Source organism: Hemiscyllium ocellatum, chromosome 30 (assembly GCF_020745735.1).
Source record: "Hemiscyllium ocellatum isolate sHemOce1 chromosome 30, sHemOce1.pat.X.cur, whole genome shotgun sequence".
In the NCBI taxonomy this organism is placed as follows: Eukaryota; Metazoa; Chordata; class Chondrichthyes; order Orectolobiformes; family Hemiscylliidae; genus Hemiscyllium; species Hemiscyllium ocellatum.
The window spans coordinates 47,260,541-47,274,207 of NC_083430.1; the positions used below are offsets into that span (position 1 = coordinate 47,260,541).

At 43.8% G+C, this 13,667-nt stretch overlaps 1 protein-coding gene across 7 annotated transcripts in view; it reads right to left on the reverse strand.

The window, feature by feature from the left end:
* LOC132830146 (pumilio homolog 1-like) overlaps positions 1–13,667 on the reverse strand; it is a 123,456-nt gene that overhangs the window by 69,892 nt on the left and 39,897 nt on the right. For 4 of the 7 annotated variants that reach the window (XM_060847661.1, XM_060847659.1, XM_060847658.1 and 1 more), the window contains exon 4: positions 8,351–8,459. In XM_060847661.1, the coding sequence (XP_060703644.1) occupies positions 8,351–8,459 (109 nt within the window). The remainder of the gene's footprint in view (positions 1–8,350; positions 8,460–13,667) is intronic. The other 3 variants (XM_060847662.1, XM_060847660.1, XM_060847657.1) reach the window with 1 other exon arrangement.

Genomic DNA, 13,667 nt, shown 5'->3' on the forward strand with positions numbered 1-13,667 from the left:
AGATATAAAAGAGATCTAAGGGGCAAAGCTTTCCACGCAGAGGGTGGTCTGTGTATGGAATGAGCTGCCAGAGGAAGTGGAGGTGGCTGGTACAATTGCAACATTTAAAAGGCATTTGGATGGGTATTATGAATAGGAAGGGTTTGGAGGAATATGGGCCAGGTACTGTACATCTCTATGACTAGTGAGTCCCCCACTCCGGGGAAAATGTTTCTTGATATCCACCCTCTGTACCTCTTATCATTTTGTAGACCTCAATCAGGTCCCTCCTCGACTGCAGTCTTTCTAATGAAAATAATCCTAATCTACCTCAACCTCTCTTGGTAGCTAGTGCCCTCCATACCAGGCAACATCCAGGTAAACCTCCTCTGCACTCTCTCCAAAGCATCCACATCCTTTCGGTAATGTGACGACTAGAACTGGACGCAGTATTCCAAATGTGGCTGAACCAAAATCTTATACAACTGTAATATGACCTGCAAACTCTTCTATTCAGTTCCCCATCCAATGAAGGAAAGCATGCCCTATGCCTTCTTGACCATGTTATTGACCTGTGTTACTATCTTCAAGATACAATGGATCTGAACACCCAGATCTCTACTGTACATCAATTTTCCCCAAGACTTTTCCATTTATTGTATAGTTCGCTCTTGAATTGGATCTTCCAAAATTGCCCAGATTGAACTCCATCTATCGTTTCTCTGCCCAACTCTGCATCTGTCTATATTCTGCTGTATTCTCTGATAGTTCCTTTCACTATCTGCTCCTCGACCAATGTTAATGTCATCTGCAGCCAGATTGTGACAGAGAAGAAAATGCAAGCATCCAACTTCACTTCAAAACATTGGGTAAAACAAGACAAATTTTGGAACATGCCTTCTGGAATGACAGAATGGTGGTAATATCTAATCCTGGTGGTCCATGAGTTCGCCAAACAAGATACAGCAAACTTGAGAGGGGTCCCATCCTTAGAACAAGGCAGCACGACAGAGCCCAATACCGGCTACACTCTCTCTCTCTATCGGACTGGTAGACAATACTTGGTCAGTTTCAGCTGAAGAATGATCACCAGTAAACTTTCAAGTATGCTACCAAGCCATTTCAAATGCACCACAGCCCTGGTGAGAGCAAAGAGCAAAAGCAACTCTCAGCGTTTATGCTCCAACACTGAAGGCAAACCCAGCTGACAAAGTTGTACAGCAGCCGCCATGGACTCTCGTCATCCTTGTCAATTTCAATCAGAGTTGGTCGCAATAGCCTGGCATGAAAGGGAGGGCTTGGAAACAGAATGAAAATAGTCACCTGCTCTTGGAAGTCTACACACAAGAGCAGTCACTCATAATTATCACCACATTACAACAAAAAGACTGTTTCAGAACACAAAGACTCATCCCTGTTCCCAGGGTAATGACCGAGGCCTAACCATCTTCCGCGACTTCATCAATAACCTTAAAGTCAGAAATGGGGATGTTTGGACAATGTTCAGCATTTGCCAATCCTCAAATAATGAAGCAGACTATATCCCAAACACAGGCTTGGGCTGAAAAGCGACAGAGAACACACACCTACCAGCCACACACCTACCAGCCAATGATCATTTCCTATTCGAGAGAATCTAACCATCATCCCTTCACATCGCTACTATTGCTGAATCCCCGACTATCAATGTTCTGGGGATTACCACTGAACTAGGCTAGTCATATAAACCAGTGGCTAAAACAGCAGGGCCAGACTTTATGAATCCTGCAGCTAGGTAACTCACCCGCCAAGATCCTTCCCAAGATCTGTAAGGCACAAATCAGGAATATGATAGAATCCTCCCTTCGTGCCTAGCAACACATCCACAATCATTCTCACCATGCTGACATAAGTGGGAATGAGGAACGGGGAGTCGTGTGACAACAGTGGAAGGGAAAGGGTTGGAGGAATAAGAGGATAGAAGAAGATTAATGCGTGGCTGAGGTGCAGGGAGCTGGGATTTACATTTCTGGGTCATTGGAATCTCTTCTGGGGCAGAAGTAACTTGTGCAAGAAGGATGGGTTGCACCTGAATTGGAGGGGGATCAATATGCTGGTGGGGGGTTTTACTCGAGCTACTTGGGAAGGTTTAAACTAGTGTGGCGGGAAGTAGGTTCTGAAGCGGTAGTGAGGCGAGAGAAGGATGAAGCTGTTACAGAAGTTAAAGGGAGTAAGTTAACTAAACAAGGCAGGAAAGAACACAGCAGAAGAAAAAGGGAAGGCTGATGAATTAAAATGCATTTATTTCGATACAAGAGATCTGACAAGGCAGGTGAACTCGAGACATGCATGGCAAGAGATTGGTTCAGGGAGTGGCAAGTTCGCGAGCACTTTACCACTCTTCTTAAACAGTGGCACCACTTTGGCCAACCTCCTGTCTTCCAGCATCTCACCTGTGACTATCAATGATACAAATATCTCAGCAAGAGGCCCAGCAATCACTTCTCCAGATTCCCACAGAGTTCTAGGGTACACCTGATCAGATCCTGGGGATTTATCCACTTCTATGCATTTCAAGACATCCAACACTTCCTCCTCTGTAATATGGATATTTTGCAAGGTGTCACCATCTATTTCCCTATCTTCTATATCTTCTATGTCATTTTTCCACAATAAATACTGATGCAAAATACACACTTAGTATTTCCCCCATCTCCTGCGGCTCCACACAAAGGCCGCCTTGCTGATCTTTGAGGGGCCCTATTCTCTAGGAGAAAGTGAGGACTGCAGATGCTGGAGATCAGAGCTGAAAATGTGTTGCTGGAAAAGCATAGCATAGTAGAGCAGGAAAATCGACGTTTCGGGCATGAGCCCTTCTTCAGGAAATGAGGAAGGTGTGCCAAGCAGGCTAAGATAAAGGAAGGGAGGAGGGACTTGGGGGAGGGGTGTTGGAAATGCGATAGGTGGAAGGAGGTTAAGGTGAGGGTGATAGGCCGGAGTGGGGGTGGGGGCGGAGAGGTCAGGAAGAAGATTGCAGGTTAGGAAAGTGGTGCTGAGTTCGAGGGTTGGGACTGAGACAAGGTGGGGGGAGGGGAAATGAGGAAACTGGAGAAATCGGAGTTCATCCCTTGTGGTTGGAGGGTTCCTAAGTGGAAGATGAGGCACTCTTCCTCCAGCCGTCGTGTTGCTATGGTCTGGCGATGGAGGAGTCCAAGGACCTGCATGTCCTTGGTGGAGTGGGAGGGGGAGTTGAAGTGTTGAGCCATGGGGTGGTTGGGTTGGTTGGTCCGGGTGTCCCAGAGGTGTTCTCTGAAACGTTCCGCAAGTAGGCGGCCTGTCTGCCCAATATAGAGGAGGCCACATCGGGTGAGCGGATGCAGTAAATGATGTGTGTGGAGGTGCAGGTGAATTTGTGGCGGATATGGCAAGATCCCTTGGGGCCTTGGAGGGAAGTGAGGGGGGAGGTGTGGGCGCAAGTTTTGCATTTCTTGCGGTTGCAGGGGAAGGTGCCGGGAGTGGAGGTTGGGTTGGTGGGGGGTGTGGACCTGACGAGGGAGTCACAGAGGGAGTGGTCTTTGCGGAACACTGAAAGGGGAGGGGAGAGAAATATATCCCTGGTGGTGGGGTCCGTTTGGAGGTGGCAGAAATGATGACGGATGATACGATGTATATGGAGGTTGGTGGGGTGGTAGGTGAGAACCAGTGGGGTTCTGTCCTGGTGGCAATTGGAGGGGTGGGGCTCAAGGGTGGAGGAGCAGGAAGTGGAGAGCATCGTCGATCACAGGCCACCTACTTGCGGAACGTTTCAGAGAACACCTCTGAGACACCCGGACCAACCAACCCAACCACCCCGTGGCTCAACACTTCAACTTCCCCCTCCCACTCCACCAAGGACATTCAGGTCCTTGGTCTCCTCCATCACCAGACCATAACAACACGACGGCTGGAGGAAGTGCGCCTCATCTTTCACCTAGGAACCCCACCCCTACTCCAGCCTATCACCCTCACCTTTACTTCCTTCCACCTATCACATTTCCAACACCCCTCCCCCAAGTCCCTCCTCTCTAACTGATTTCTTAGTCTGCTTGGCACACTTTCCTCATTTCCTGAAGAAGGGCTCATGCCCAAAACGTCGATTCTCCTCCTCCTTGGATGCTGCCTGACCTGCTTCGCTTTTCCAGCAACACATTTTCGGGTCCTATTCTCTCCCTAGTTACCCTTTTGTCCTTAACATATTTGTTAAAAACCCTTTGGATTCTCCTTAATTCTATTTGCCAAAGCTATCTCATGTCCCCGTTTTGCCCTCCTGATTTCCCTCTTACGTATACTCCTACTGCTAAGGAGTCACTCGATCTATCCTGTCTATACCTTACATGTGCTTCCTGGTGGTGAATAATTAAACAACTTACTGGTGGAGGAGGTTCCACAAATATCCCCATGCTCAGTCCTGAACTAGAAGGCATAAGTTTAGAGTGAAAGATATAAAAGATACCTAAGGGACAACTTTTTCACAGAGGTTGGTAAGTGTCTGGAATGAGCTGCCAGAGGAAGTGGTGGAGGCTGGTACAATTGCAACATTTAAAAGGCATTTGAATGGGTTTATGAATAGGAAGGGTTTGGAGGGATATGGGCCGGGTGCTGTCAGGTGGCACTAGATTGGGTTGGGATATCAGGTCGGCATGGACAGGTTGGACCGAAGGGTCTGATTCCATGCTGCACCAACAACACTGGATAACTGTACAGTGTACTGTCTCCAAGCAGAAACTCACTAGGTTTCCTTAGATTGCACCTTCCAAACCAGTGGCCATGACCATCTAAAGAAGGAGAACGACATCGCCTGCAGATTTCCTTCCAAGTCACTTATCATTGGGATTTGGAAATACATCACTACTCATTAGGTCAAAATCCTGGAACTCACTCCCTAACAGCATTGAGTTTCCCTACAAAATACAGACTATCGTTGTGGTTCTGTTCGCCGAGCTGGGAATTTGTGTTGCAGACGTTTCGTCCCCTGTCGAGGTGACATCCTCAGTGCTTGGGAGACTCCTGTGAAGCACTTCTGTGATCTTTCCTCTGGCATTTATAGTGGTTTGTCTCTGCCGCTTCCAGTTGTCAGTTCCAGCTGTCCATTGCAGTGGTCGGTATGTTGGGTCCAGATCGATGTGCTTATTGATTGAATCTGTGGATGAGTGCCGTGCCTCTAGGAATTCCCTGGCTGTTCTGTTTGGCTTGCCCTATAATAGTAGTGTTGTCCCAGTCGAATTCATGTTACTTGCCATCTGCGTGTGTGGCTACTAAGGATAGCTGGTCTTGTCGCTTCGTGGCTAGTTGGTGTTCATGGATGCGGATCGTTATCTGTCTTCCTGTTTGTCCTATGTAGTGTCTTGTGCAGTCCTTGCATTGGATTTTGTACACTACATTGGTTTTGCTCATGCTGGGTATCGGGCCCTTCGTTCTGATGAGTTGTTGTCTGAGAATGGCTGTTGGTTTGTGTGCTGTTATGAGTCCTAGTGGTCGCAGTAGTCTGGCTGTCAGTTCGGAAATGCTCTTGATGTATGGTAGTGTGGCTGGTCCTTTGGGTTGCGGCATGTCCTCGTTCCGTTGTCTATAGCCACAGACTATAATGGCTCAAGGCAGCGGCGTGTCACCACCTTCAAGTACAACTAGGGGCGGTCAATAAATACTGGCTGAGTTAACGACGTCCATGTCCCATGAATGAATGATGATACTTTTTTTAAAAATACCACAATGGGTCAAACAAGTCACGTCAAGATGTAGTCTAAATAACATTCTTCACACAAGAGTCATGCAATCCACCAATTCATTCACTTTTCAAACCTAAATCCAAAAAACAGATCTAGAGACAATCAAAGAAATGTTAAGCCAACCTGGAAATCTCAACCTCAACTTGCAAAGATAGCCTCAAGCAGAATTCCAGAGCGTAGTCTGGCACACTCTAATCACACTGATGATTCCTCTCCTGAAGGATGTAGGAACACAAAGCTGTAGACGAGACAGATCCAATGCAGCCATCAGACCCAGCAAGAAGAAAAGAAGCAGTTTGACAAAAATGACGAGGAAATCCAAGATCTGCTTGCAACAAGGTCAGCTCATCAGTCTTACCTAGCTTGGTCAGTCAGCAGAAAATGACAGCATTCTGCAAAATCTGTGTCATTTAAAGCAAATTAAGAAACATCCAAAATTAATGGTGGATTTTGCTGATGAACTCAACCACACCATTAATGGCATTATAAGAAGGTTCTAAGATGTGCTAACATCTGTCTGTGGACCAGCATATCCAACTAAAAAGCTCAGTAAAACCAATGACAAGGTGTTATATACTGAAACAGCATCACTTTTTGATTGATGGTCAGAATACTTTGTAATATTTTTCAGTTCCAAGTGCAGGAGGAAGGACACTGCAACAAACAGCCTGTCAAGAAAGTGTAAGAAAACCAATTGCTTGAGGGAACTGTGACTGCCATTACCTTAAGGCAGGACTTCATGTATGTCTTTGAGCTGTTGGAGGTATTATCAACCTCAGGCAGCTTCAAGGTCACACAAAAGGCACAAGAACTACTTGCCTGCGAGTTTCTTTTTGCTGATGACAGCACTGTCCTGGTGCACTGTCAGTGAGATATACAATACACTGTACTATACATAACACGTTTCCAAGGCAGCACAATTCCTCAGTTTCTTTGATTTAGTCCGATGTCCGCGAGCCCAAGAAGAATACAGACTTCCAAAGCATCATCATGGGAAATGAGATGAATGCCATCAAGCAACTTACCTATTGTGGATTGTCATTTTGTTTGATGCAACTACAGAAGATGAAGTGGACAATAGGCTTTGAAAGGCTAACAGCATATTTGAGAGACTCTACAAATGAATGTAGAGCAATCAGGGCCACAAAACACAAACCAAATTCAATGTGTACAAGATCATGGTTCTCTCCATCTTTCTGCGTGAGACAAGTTATGGATCCTGCACAGCACTTTGAAGATCCATTGGGAGGACTGCATCACAAATAGCAAAGTTGAAGAAACAGCCAACATTACCAGCGCTGAGGCTATTTTCATGCAAAGTCAATTACGCTGGGTGGGTCACATTGCTGGATGGATAACCTACTCACGATTGTGTTGTATGGAGAACTGATCATTGATAAATGAGGCAGAGTCCCCCCCCCCCAAATCAAACATTCCCAGGTCTCTCTGAAGAAATCCCCATGTAGCACATTGATTGTCACCAGTGGTGACACGCCTTTCACCGCTGCTCCTAAAGATGTTACATCAGGAGTGCTCAGGGCTTTGGGGCTGAGCAAAGATGCAGCATTAAGGAGAAAAAGAGGAAAACAAATCAATCCAATTGCCCCAAGCAGCAACAATGCCTTGATTTGCACCTGGGGAGAGAAAATCTGTCCAGTCAGGGAGTGATCTGACGAGCCATCCTCAGGCTGGAAACTAATAAGTGCAACCTTCTTTAAAAATATTTGTCAGTGAATAAATGCTGAGAGATGTCATAATTTTAAGCAGCATGGGAATTAGTAAACAATGGACACCAACATGAACAAAAATGTCCAGTATCACCTCTTTGCAGAGCATCCATTCTATTTTCATAAAGGCCAGAACAGTAACTCTGCTCATGTGCATCAGAACAAGCACACAACAACACTGAATAGCCAATGGGTCTAATTAAGTTTGCTCTTCAATGAAACAGCAAGTGTTTCACTGAAAGTACTCCTTAAGCACTCTGCCAGACAGCAGTTTCAAACTCAAGCATCATTTCCCAATAACTCGTACAATCTTGATGGATAAGAAAAGATTAGACACAAGAGAGGGTGGCTCAAGGTCAGGAGAGGAAGAGTAACTCATTAGGCATACAATGAAGAGATAGAGAAATTATACACAGTTCAAATCAGGTTACCGAGAAGTGAGGCCTGAGATACTGAGCATGGAAAAATTAAATATGGAACATGATTTAAAATATTCCCTTACAACAGAAAATAAGTTATCTAGAACTTCAACATCAAATTACTAAACAAGGTACATTAAACTTTACAGATACAATTCGGGAATGTCCATCAGATTATAGGAACAAGAATCTTGAGGGGAAAAAAAAAGACCAAATATGCCTCATCTAGTGAAATTTTTCATTTCAAAGTAGTTCATATGGTTCTTCCATCACACCTTAAATCTAGTTACTTATTATCATGAACATTATCAAACATCTTTGGAGCTTCTGTCAGCAAGCTTATGCACACTACGCAGCACACACACAAAATCATTTTGTATACATAAGAGTAACTTTTTAATATTAATTCTATTTATCACTTTTACCTAATCTTTGACAAGTATTTTAAAAACTGAAATATGTTTGGTAATGAACTGCTTACCTGAAGCTCCCCATGCACTGTCCCGCCACTGATCCCCAAGAAATATCCCTTTAGGTCCATCTTTGTTTGGATCATCAGACTCCCAGAACTTCTTCCCAGGTAGAAGCTGCTGCAGATGACAAAGAAAGATTTTCAGAGAAAAACAGAAACAAAACATACATCAAAGTAAAACGAAATAGAAGTTGTTTTTGCTGAAACTCATTGCAAGTCCCAAAGTCTGTTCAAGAGACTGATCATCAGCAGAACCATTGGAAAAATCACCTCCAAGTGCAGTGAACACTAACTGTGTTCCCCCGTCCCACCCCACTCAGAGAATTATCCAGTATTTGCATGCAAAATAGTCTTCCACATCACATTTCCCAAAAATTTCTTCCATGTTGACATTTTTTCCCCAAACCTACTTTTAAAAAAGGCAGCCACAATTTTCCACTGGCCAGCTCATCAAAAATCTCAAAATGAAAATTAAGGACATCACAAATTAATTACCAAATAGAAGATGAGCAATTAATAAGGTGAGAAAAACCAAAGAGATAGAAATGCTTCAAGGCTCATTTTCAAATCTGTGCTGGGATTGCTGATCCAAGACACCATTAAACTCAACTGCCCGGCAACATATTTCCTCTTGGGGGGGGGGGGGGGGGGGGCGCGGGGGGAGAAAAAATTAGACACAGACAAGAAACTTCTACTGGAAAACTGTCTGCATATTTAGTAGGAACAAGATTCATCATTCTTCAGATTCATTAAATGAAATATTGGAGAATGGCCATTGGGTTTGATGGACAGAATGCCTACTTCTGCACCTACATCTTATAGTGGAGGTGAATAGCCTGCAGCGGTCCAGATATGACACTAAATAAACACAAAGCAACTTTGTTCAGTAATTGGACAAAAGGTGCTGGGAGCAAGACAAAAAACCATTTAAATCTAACATATGGCCAAACAGAAGGCAGACAAGTGAGCATCCCGAGCCAATGGACAGATACAGAAGAACAGGAACTTCTTAAAAAGCACAGTGACTTTTTACAAACCTGCCCCCATCCTTCCCACCAAACAGATAGTAATTCGTGCAAGTCTGTGGATGTTAATTTATGAAAAAAAGTCAATGGCTTTTACTTTTTATTAAACAAAAATCCCAACAAATCACGGTTGTGATGACAATACTTTACTGGTCTCCTTTTTAAAAAGCTTTTCAACAATAAATAACATAGCTGATGATTACAGAAAATCAAAAAAACAGAAAAAGAAAAAAAGTCATTAAAATCTTCAATAAGTCAAGAAATGCATTCAAATGCAATGTAAAATTAAAATTTTGCTAACGAAAGATCAACTTAATGCTTCAGCCAGATGAATCCATACAGGCTGCAATCAGCTCAAAGCTCAAGGATAACTAGTGACTGTTACATTTTCTACTGTACACATCAATGCTCTAAATACTGTGATTAATGTTTTACTTTGTATGGCATATCCATAATTTGGAATCTAGTGTGTATTCATGAATTGTTCAGAGATCAGAAGTAAGATTACCCTCCTGTGGCATAAAATTACACATTTTTAAAAAGAAACACTCCATCCAAATGTGGAAATGCACCAAGAAAAATCACATTTTCTATTGCTTGCTTTACAAGTAGGCCATGAAAATAAACTGTGTATTTAAACATATTGAAGGTTATGATTATTAAACTCCAAAAACTTTCTAGGGATTGATGTACGCATCTTGTAGAGAAAATGCTCCCCAAGCACCCTAAATCTCATTTCGTTTTGTATCATGCTTTACTTAAAATACCAAAGCAATGCATAATTTAATACTTAAAAATAAGACATATTTGCACACCTGCACTGGCTACCACAAAAAATGCTTTCAATCAAAGTTTGGAAGGACAAATGCCATTCCAAAATGAACAAGAGTCCTTAGCAATTAAGTGTGCAAAACTACCACTGCATTTCAAAAAGGCCTGAACAATCACTCTATTGTTAATCTCAACGTCTTGAAGAATGGACATTCTACAAAATAATACAACAATGAGGTAATAGAAACAGAAGTGCAAGACACTTGCTCAATAATGGCTCTTTCCTCCAAAATCCAAGGTGAATCAGACATTCCTAACAATACACACGATCAGAAGATATAACAGCAGAATTGAGCCATTCAGTCCATCCAGACTGCTCCGCCATTCAATCATGGCTTGTACATTTCTCAAACCTGTTCTCCTACCTTCCCCTGTAACCCTTGATCCCCTTATTAATTAAGATCTATGTTATGGTTCTGTTTGCCGAGCTGGAATTTGTGTTGCAAACATTTCATCCCCAGTCTCAGTGACATCCTCAGTACTTGGGAGCCTCCAGTGAAGCGCTTCTGTGATGTTTCCTCCGGCATTTATAGTGGTTTGTCTCTATCGCTTCCCGTTGTCAGTTCCACTGTCGGCTGCAGTGGCCGGTATATTGGGTCCAGGTTGATGCGTTTGTTGATAAGGCATGGCACTCATCCACAGATTCTAGGAATTCCCTGACTGTTCTCTGTTTGGCTTGCTCTATAATAGTAATGTTGTCCCAGTCGAATTCGTGTTGCTTGTCATCTGCGTGTGTGGCTACTAAGGATAGCTGGTCGTGTCGTTTCGTGACACCAACGAGCCACGAAACGACGCGACCAGCTATCCTCAGTAGCCACACACGCAGACGAGGAACAACATGAATTCGACTGGGACAACACTACTATTATAGGGCAAGCCAAACAGAGAAAAGCCAGGGAATTTCTAGAGGCATGGCACTCATCCACAGATTCTATCAACAAACACATCGACCTGGACCCAATATACCAGCCACTGCAGCGGACAGCTGGAACTGACAACCGGAAGCGGCAGAGACAAACCACTATAAATGCCGGAGGAAACATCACAGAAGCGCTTCACAGGAGGGTCCCAAGCACGTCACCTAGACAGGGGACGAAACGTTTGCAACACAAATTCCCAGTTCGGCGAACAGAACCACAACAACGAGCACCCGAGCTACAAACCTTCTCCCAAACTTTGAATTAAGATCTATCTACCTCTGTCTTAAAGACACACTCAGTGACTTGGCCTCCACAAGTCTCTGCAGCAATGGGCTCCAATGATTAACCACCCTCTGGCTGAAGAAATTCCACATCTCAGTTCTGAATGATCACCCCTTCTCTCTCTGAGGCCTTGTCCTCATGTCCTCATTGCTCCTGAGTGGAACCATATTACAGAGGAACCTCTATTATCTGAACGACACAGATGGGCAGTATTTCAATCAGTTAATTGAATTCCAGATAATCGAATGCCAGGTAACATAGCTTAGCCGAGCATTGGCATCTTGTGAGCTTACTGCATAATGGAGGTTTCTCTGTATATACATGAACTAGAGCCAGGCCTCTGAGTATCCCACATCTTCACTCAGATCCTCCCACCCCAGCCCATCTCTCATCCTTTCAAACTCCATCGAGTTCAGATCCAGACTTCTCAACTGCTCCTCATATGACAAGCCCTCAATCCACAGGATCATTTCTGTAAAGCCCTTTAGACCCTGCGCCCCCCCCCCTTCCAATACCAGTACATTCTTCCTTTGGCCCCAAAACTGCTCACAATATTCCAAGTGCAGTCTGACCAGAGCTTTGTACTGCTGAGGTTGCAGAGCTCTGCTCCTGTATTCCAGCCTTCTTGAAATGAACACTTACACTGCAATTGCCTTCCTAACTGCCAAATGAAACTGCATGTTAACCTTAAGAGAATCCTGAACTAGAATTCCCAAGTCCCTTTGTGGTTCAGATTTCTGACAATTTGCCCCATGTAGAAAATAGTCTACGCCTGTATTCTTCCTACCAAAGCATAACATTACTCCTTTCCACCTTTTAATCGATCAGCCACTTCTTTGCCCACTCCCCTAGCTTGTCCAATTCCTTTTGTTTCCTCAACACTATCTGTCCTTCCATCTACCCTTGTGCCATCTGCAAACTTAGCAACAATGTCCCAAGTTCCTTTGCCCAGATTGTTAATGTACAACATAAATAGTTGTGGTCATAACATGGACCCCTGTGAACTCCACTAGTCACCTACTGCCATCCTGAAAAAGATCCCTTCATCCCTATTTTCTGTCTGCTGCCAGTCCATGCCAGTACCTTGTCACAAACACCAGAGGCTCCTATCTTGTCTAGCAACCTCCTACGTGACACCATGTCACGATCCTTTGGAAATTCAAGGAGATTATACCCACTAGCCCTCCTTTGTCAAATGTGCTCATTATCTCCTCAAAGAATTCTAACAGATGTGCTGCCTGACCTGCTGTGCTTTTCCAGCAACACATTTTTAAGCTCTGATCCCCAGCATCTGCAGTCCTCACTTTCTCCTATGGTCTCACCTTGGCCAAGCTATACCAATTCAGCCCTATTTTACCATGCACTTCCAAGTATTACACAAACTCATCCTTTACACTGGATTCTAAAATCTTAGCAATGACAGAGGCCAAGTTAACTGGCCTATAGTTCAGTCCTCTGCCTCCGTCCTTAAACAGTGGTGTTGGATTAGCCATTTTCAGTAATTTGGGATCTTCCCTTACTCTAGTGACTCCTTAAAGATGGCTCTACAATGCCTCTATAACCTCGTTTCTAACTCTGGGATGTAGCCCATCTAGTCTGGGTAACTTGTCCATCTTCACATCTTTGAGCTTCCTCAGCACTTTCTCCACTACATTCACCTCTGCCCCCAGACTCGCGAGGTTCTGGCAAGCTGTTAATGTCTTCCACTGTGCAAACTCATGCAAAGGACCTATTCCATTTCTCCACCGTTTTTTTGATCCTCATCTTTACTTTCCAGTTTCATTTTCTAGCAGTTCAATGTCCAGTCTTGCTTCTCTATTACCTTTTAGATATTTAAAAATCTTCTTTTTATGTTACTAGCTAGCTTACTTTCATATTTCATCTACTCCAACCTTGCTGCTTTTTTTTAAAAACGTTATCCCCTACTAGCCTTTAAAGGCATCCCAATCCTCTAGCTTTCCCACCAACCTTCACCACATTGTATATTTTTTCTTTTTGCTTTTATGCTGTCCCTAACATTCCTTATCAGCCATGGTTGCCTCATCCTCCCCTTAGTAGGTTAATACACTGCAAAGAACAAGTCAAATTCCTCAACTTCTAAATGAATTTTAAATGTTCCCAAGCAGCATTCTCTACTTCAGAATTATAAAAATCAGCTTTCGCCACCATATCACTGCCGTAACTACAAGACATGCAAAGTCACTTGTCTCAAATTGCAAAGAACAAGGAGCGTCAGAGGCTGAGGGGTGACCGTTGAGAGATTTACAA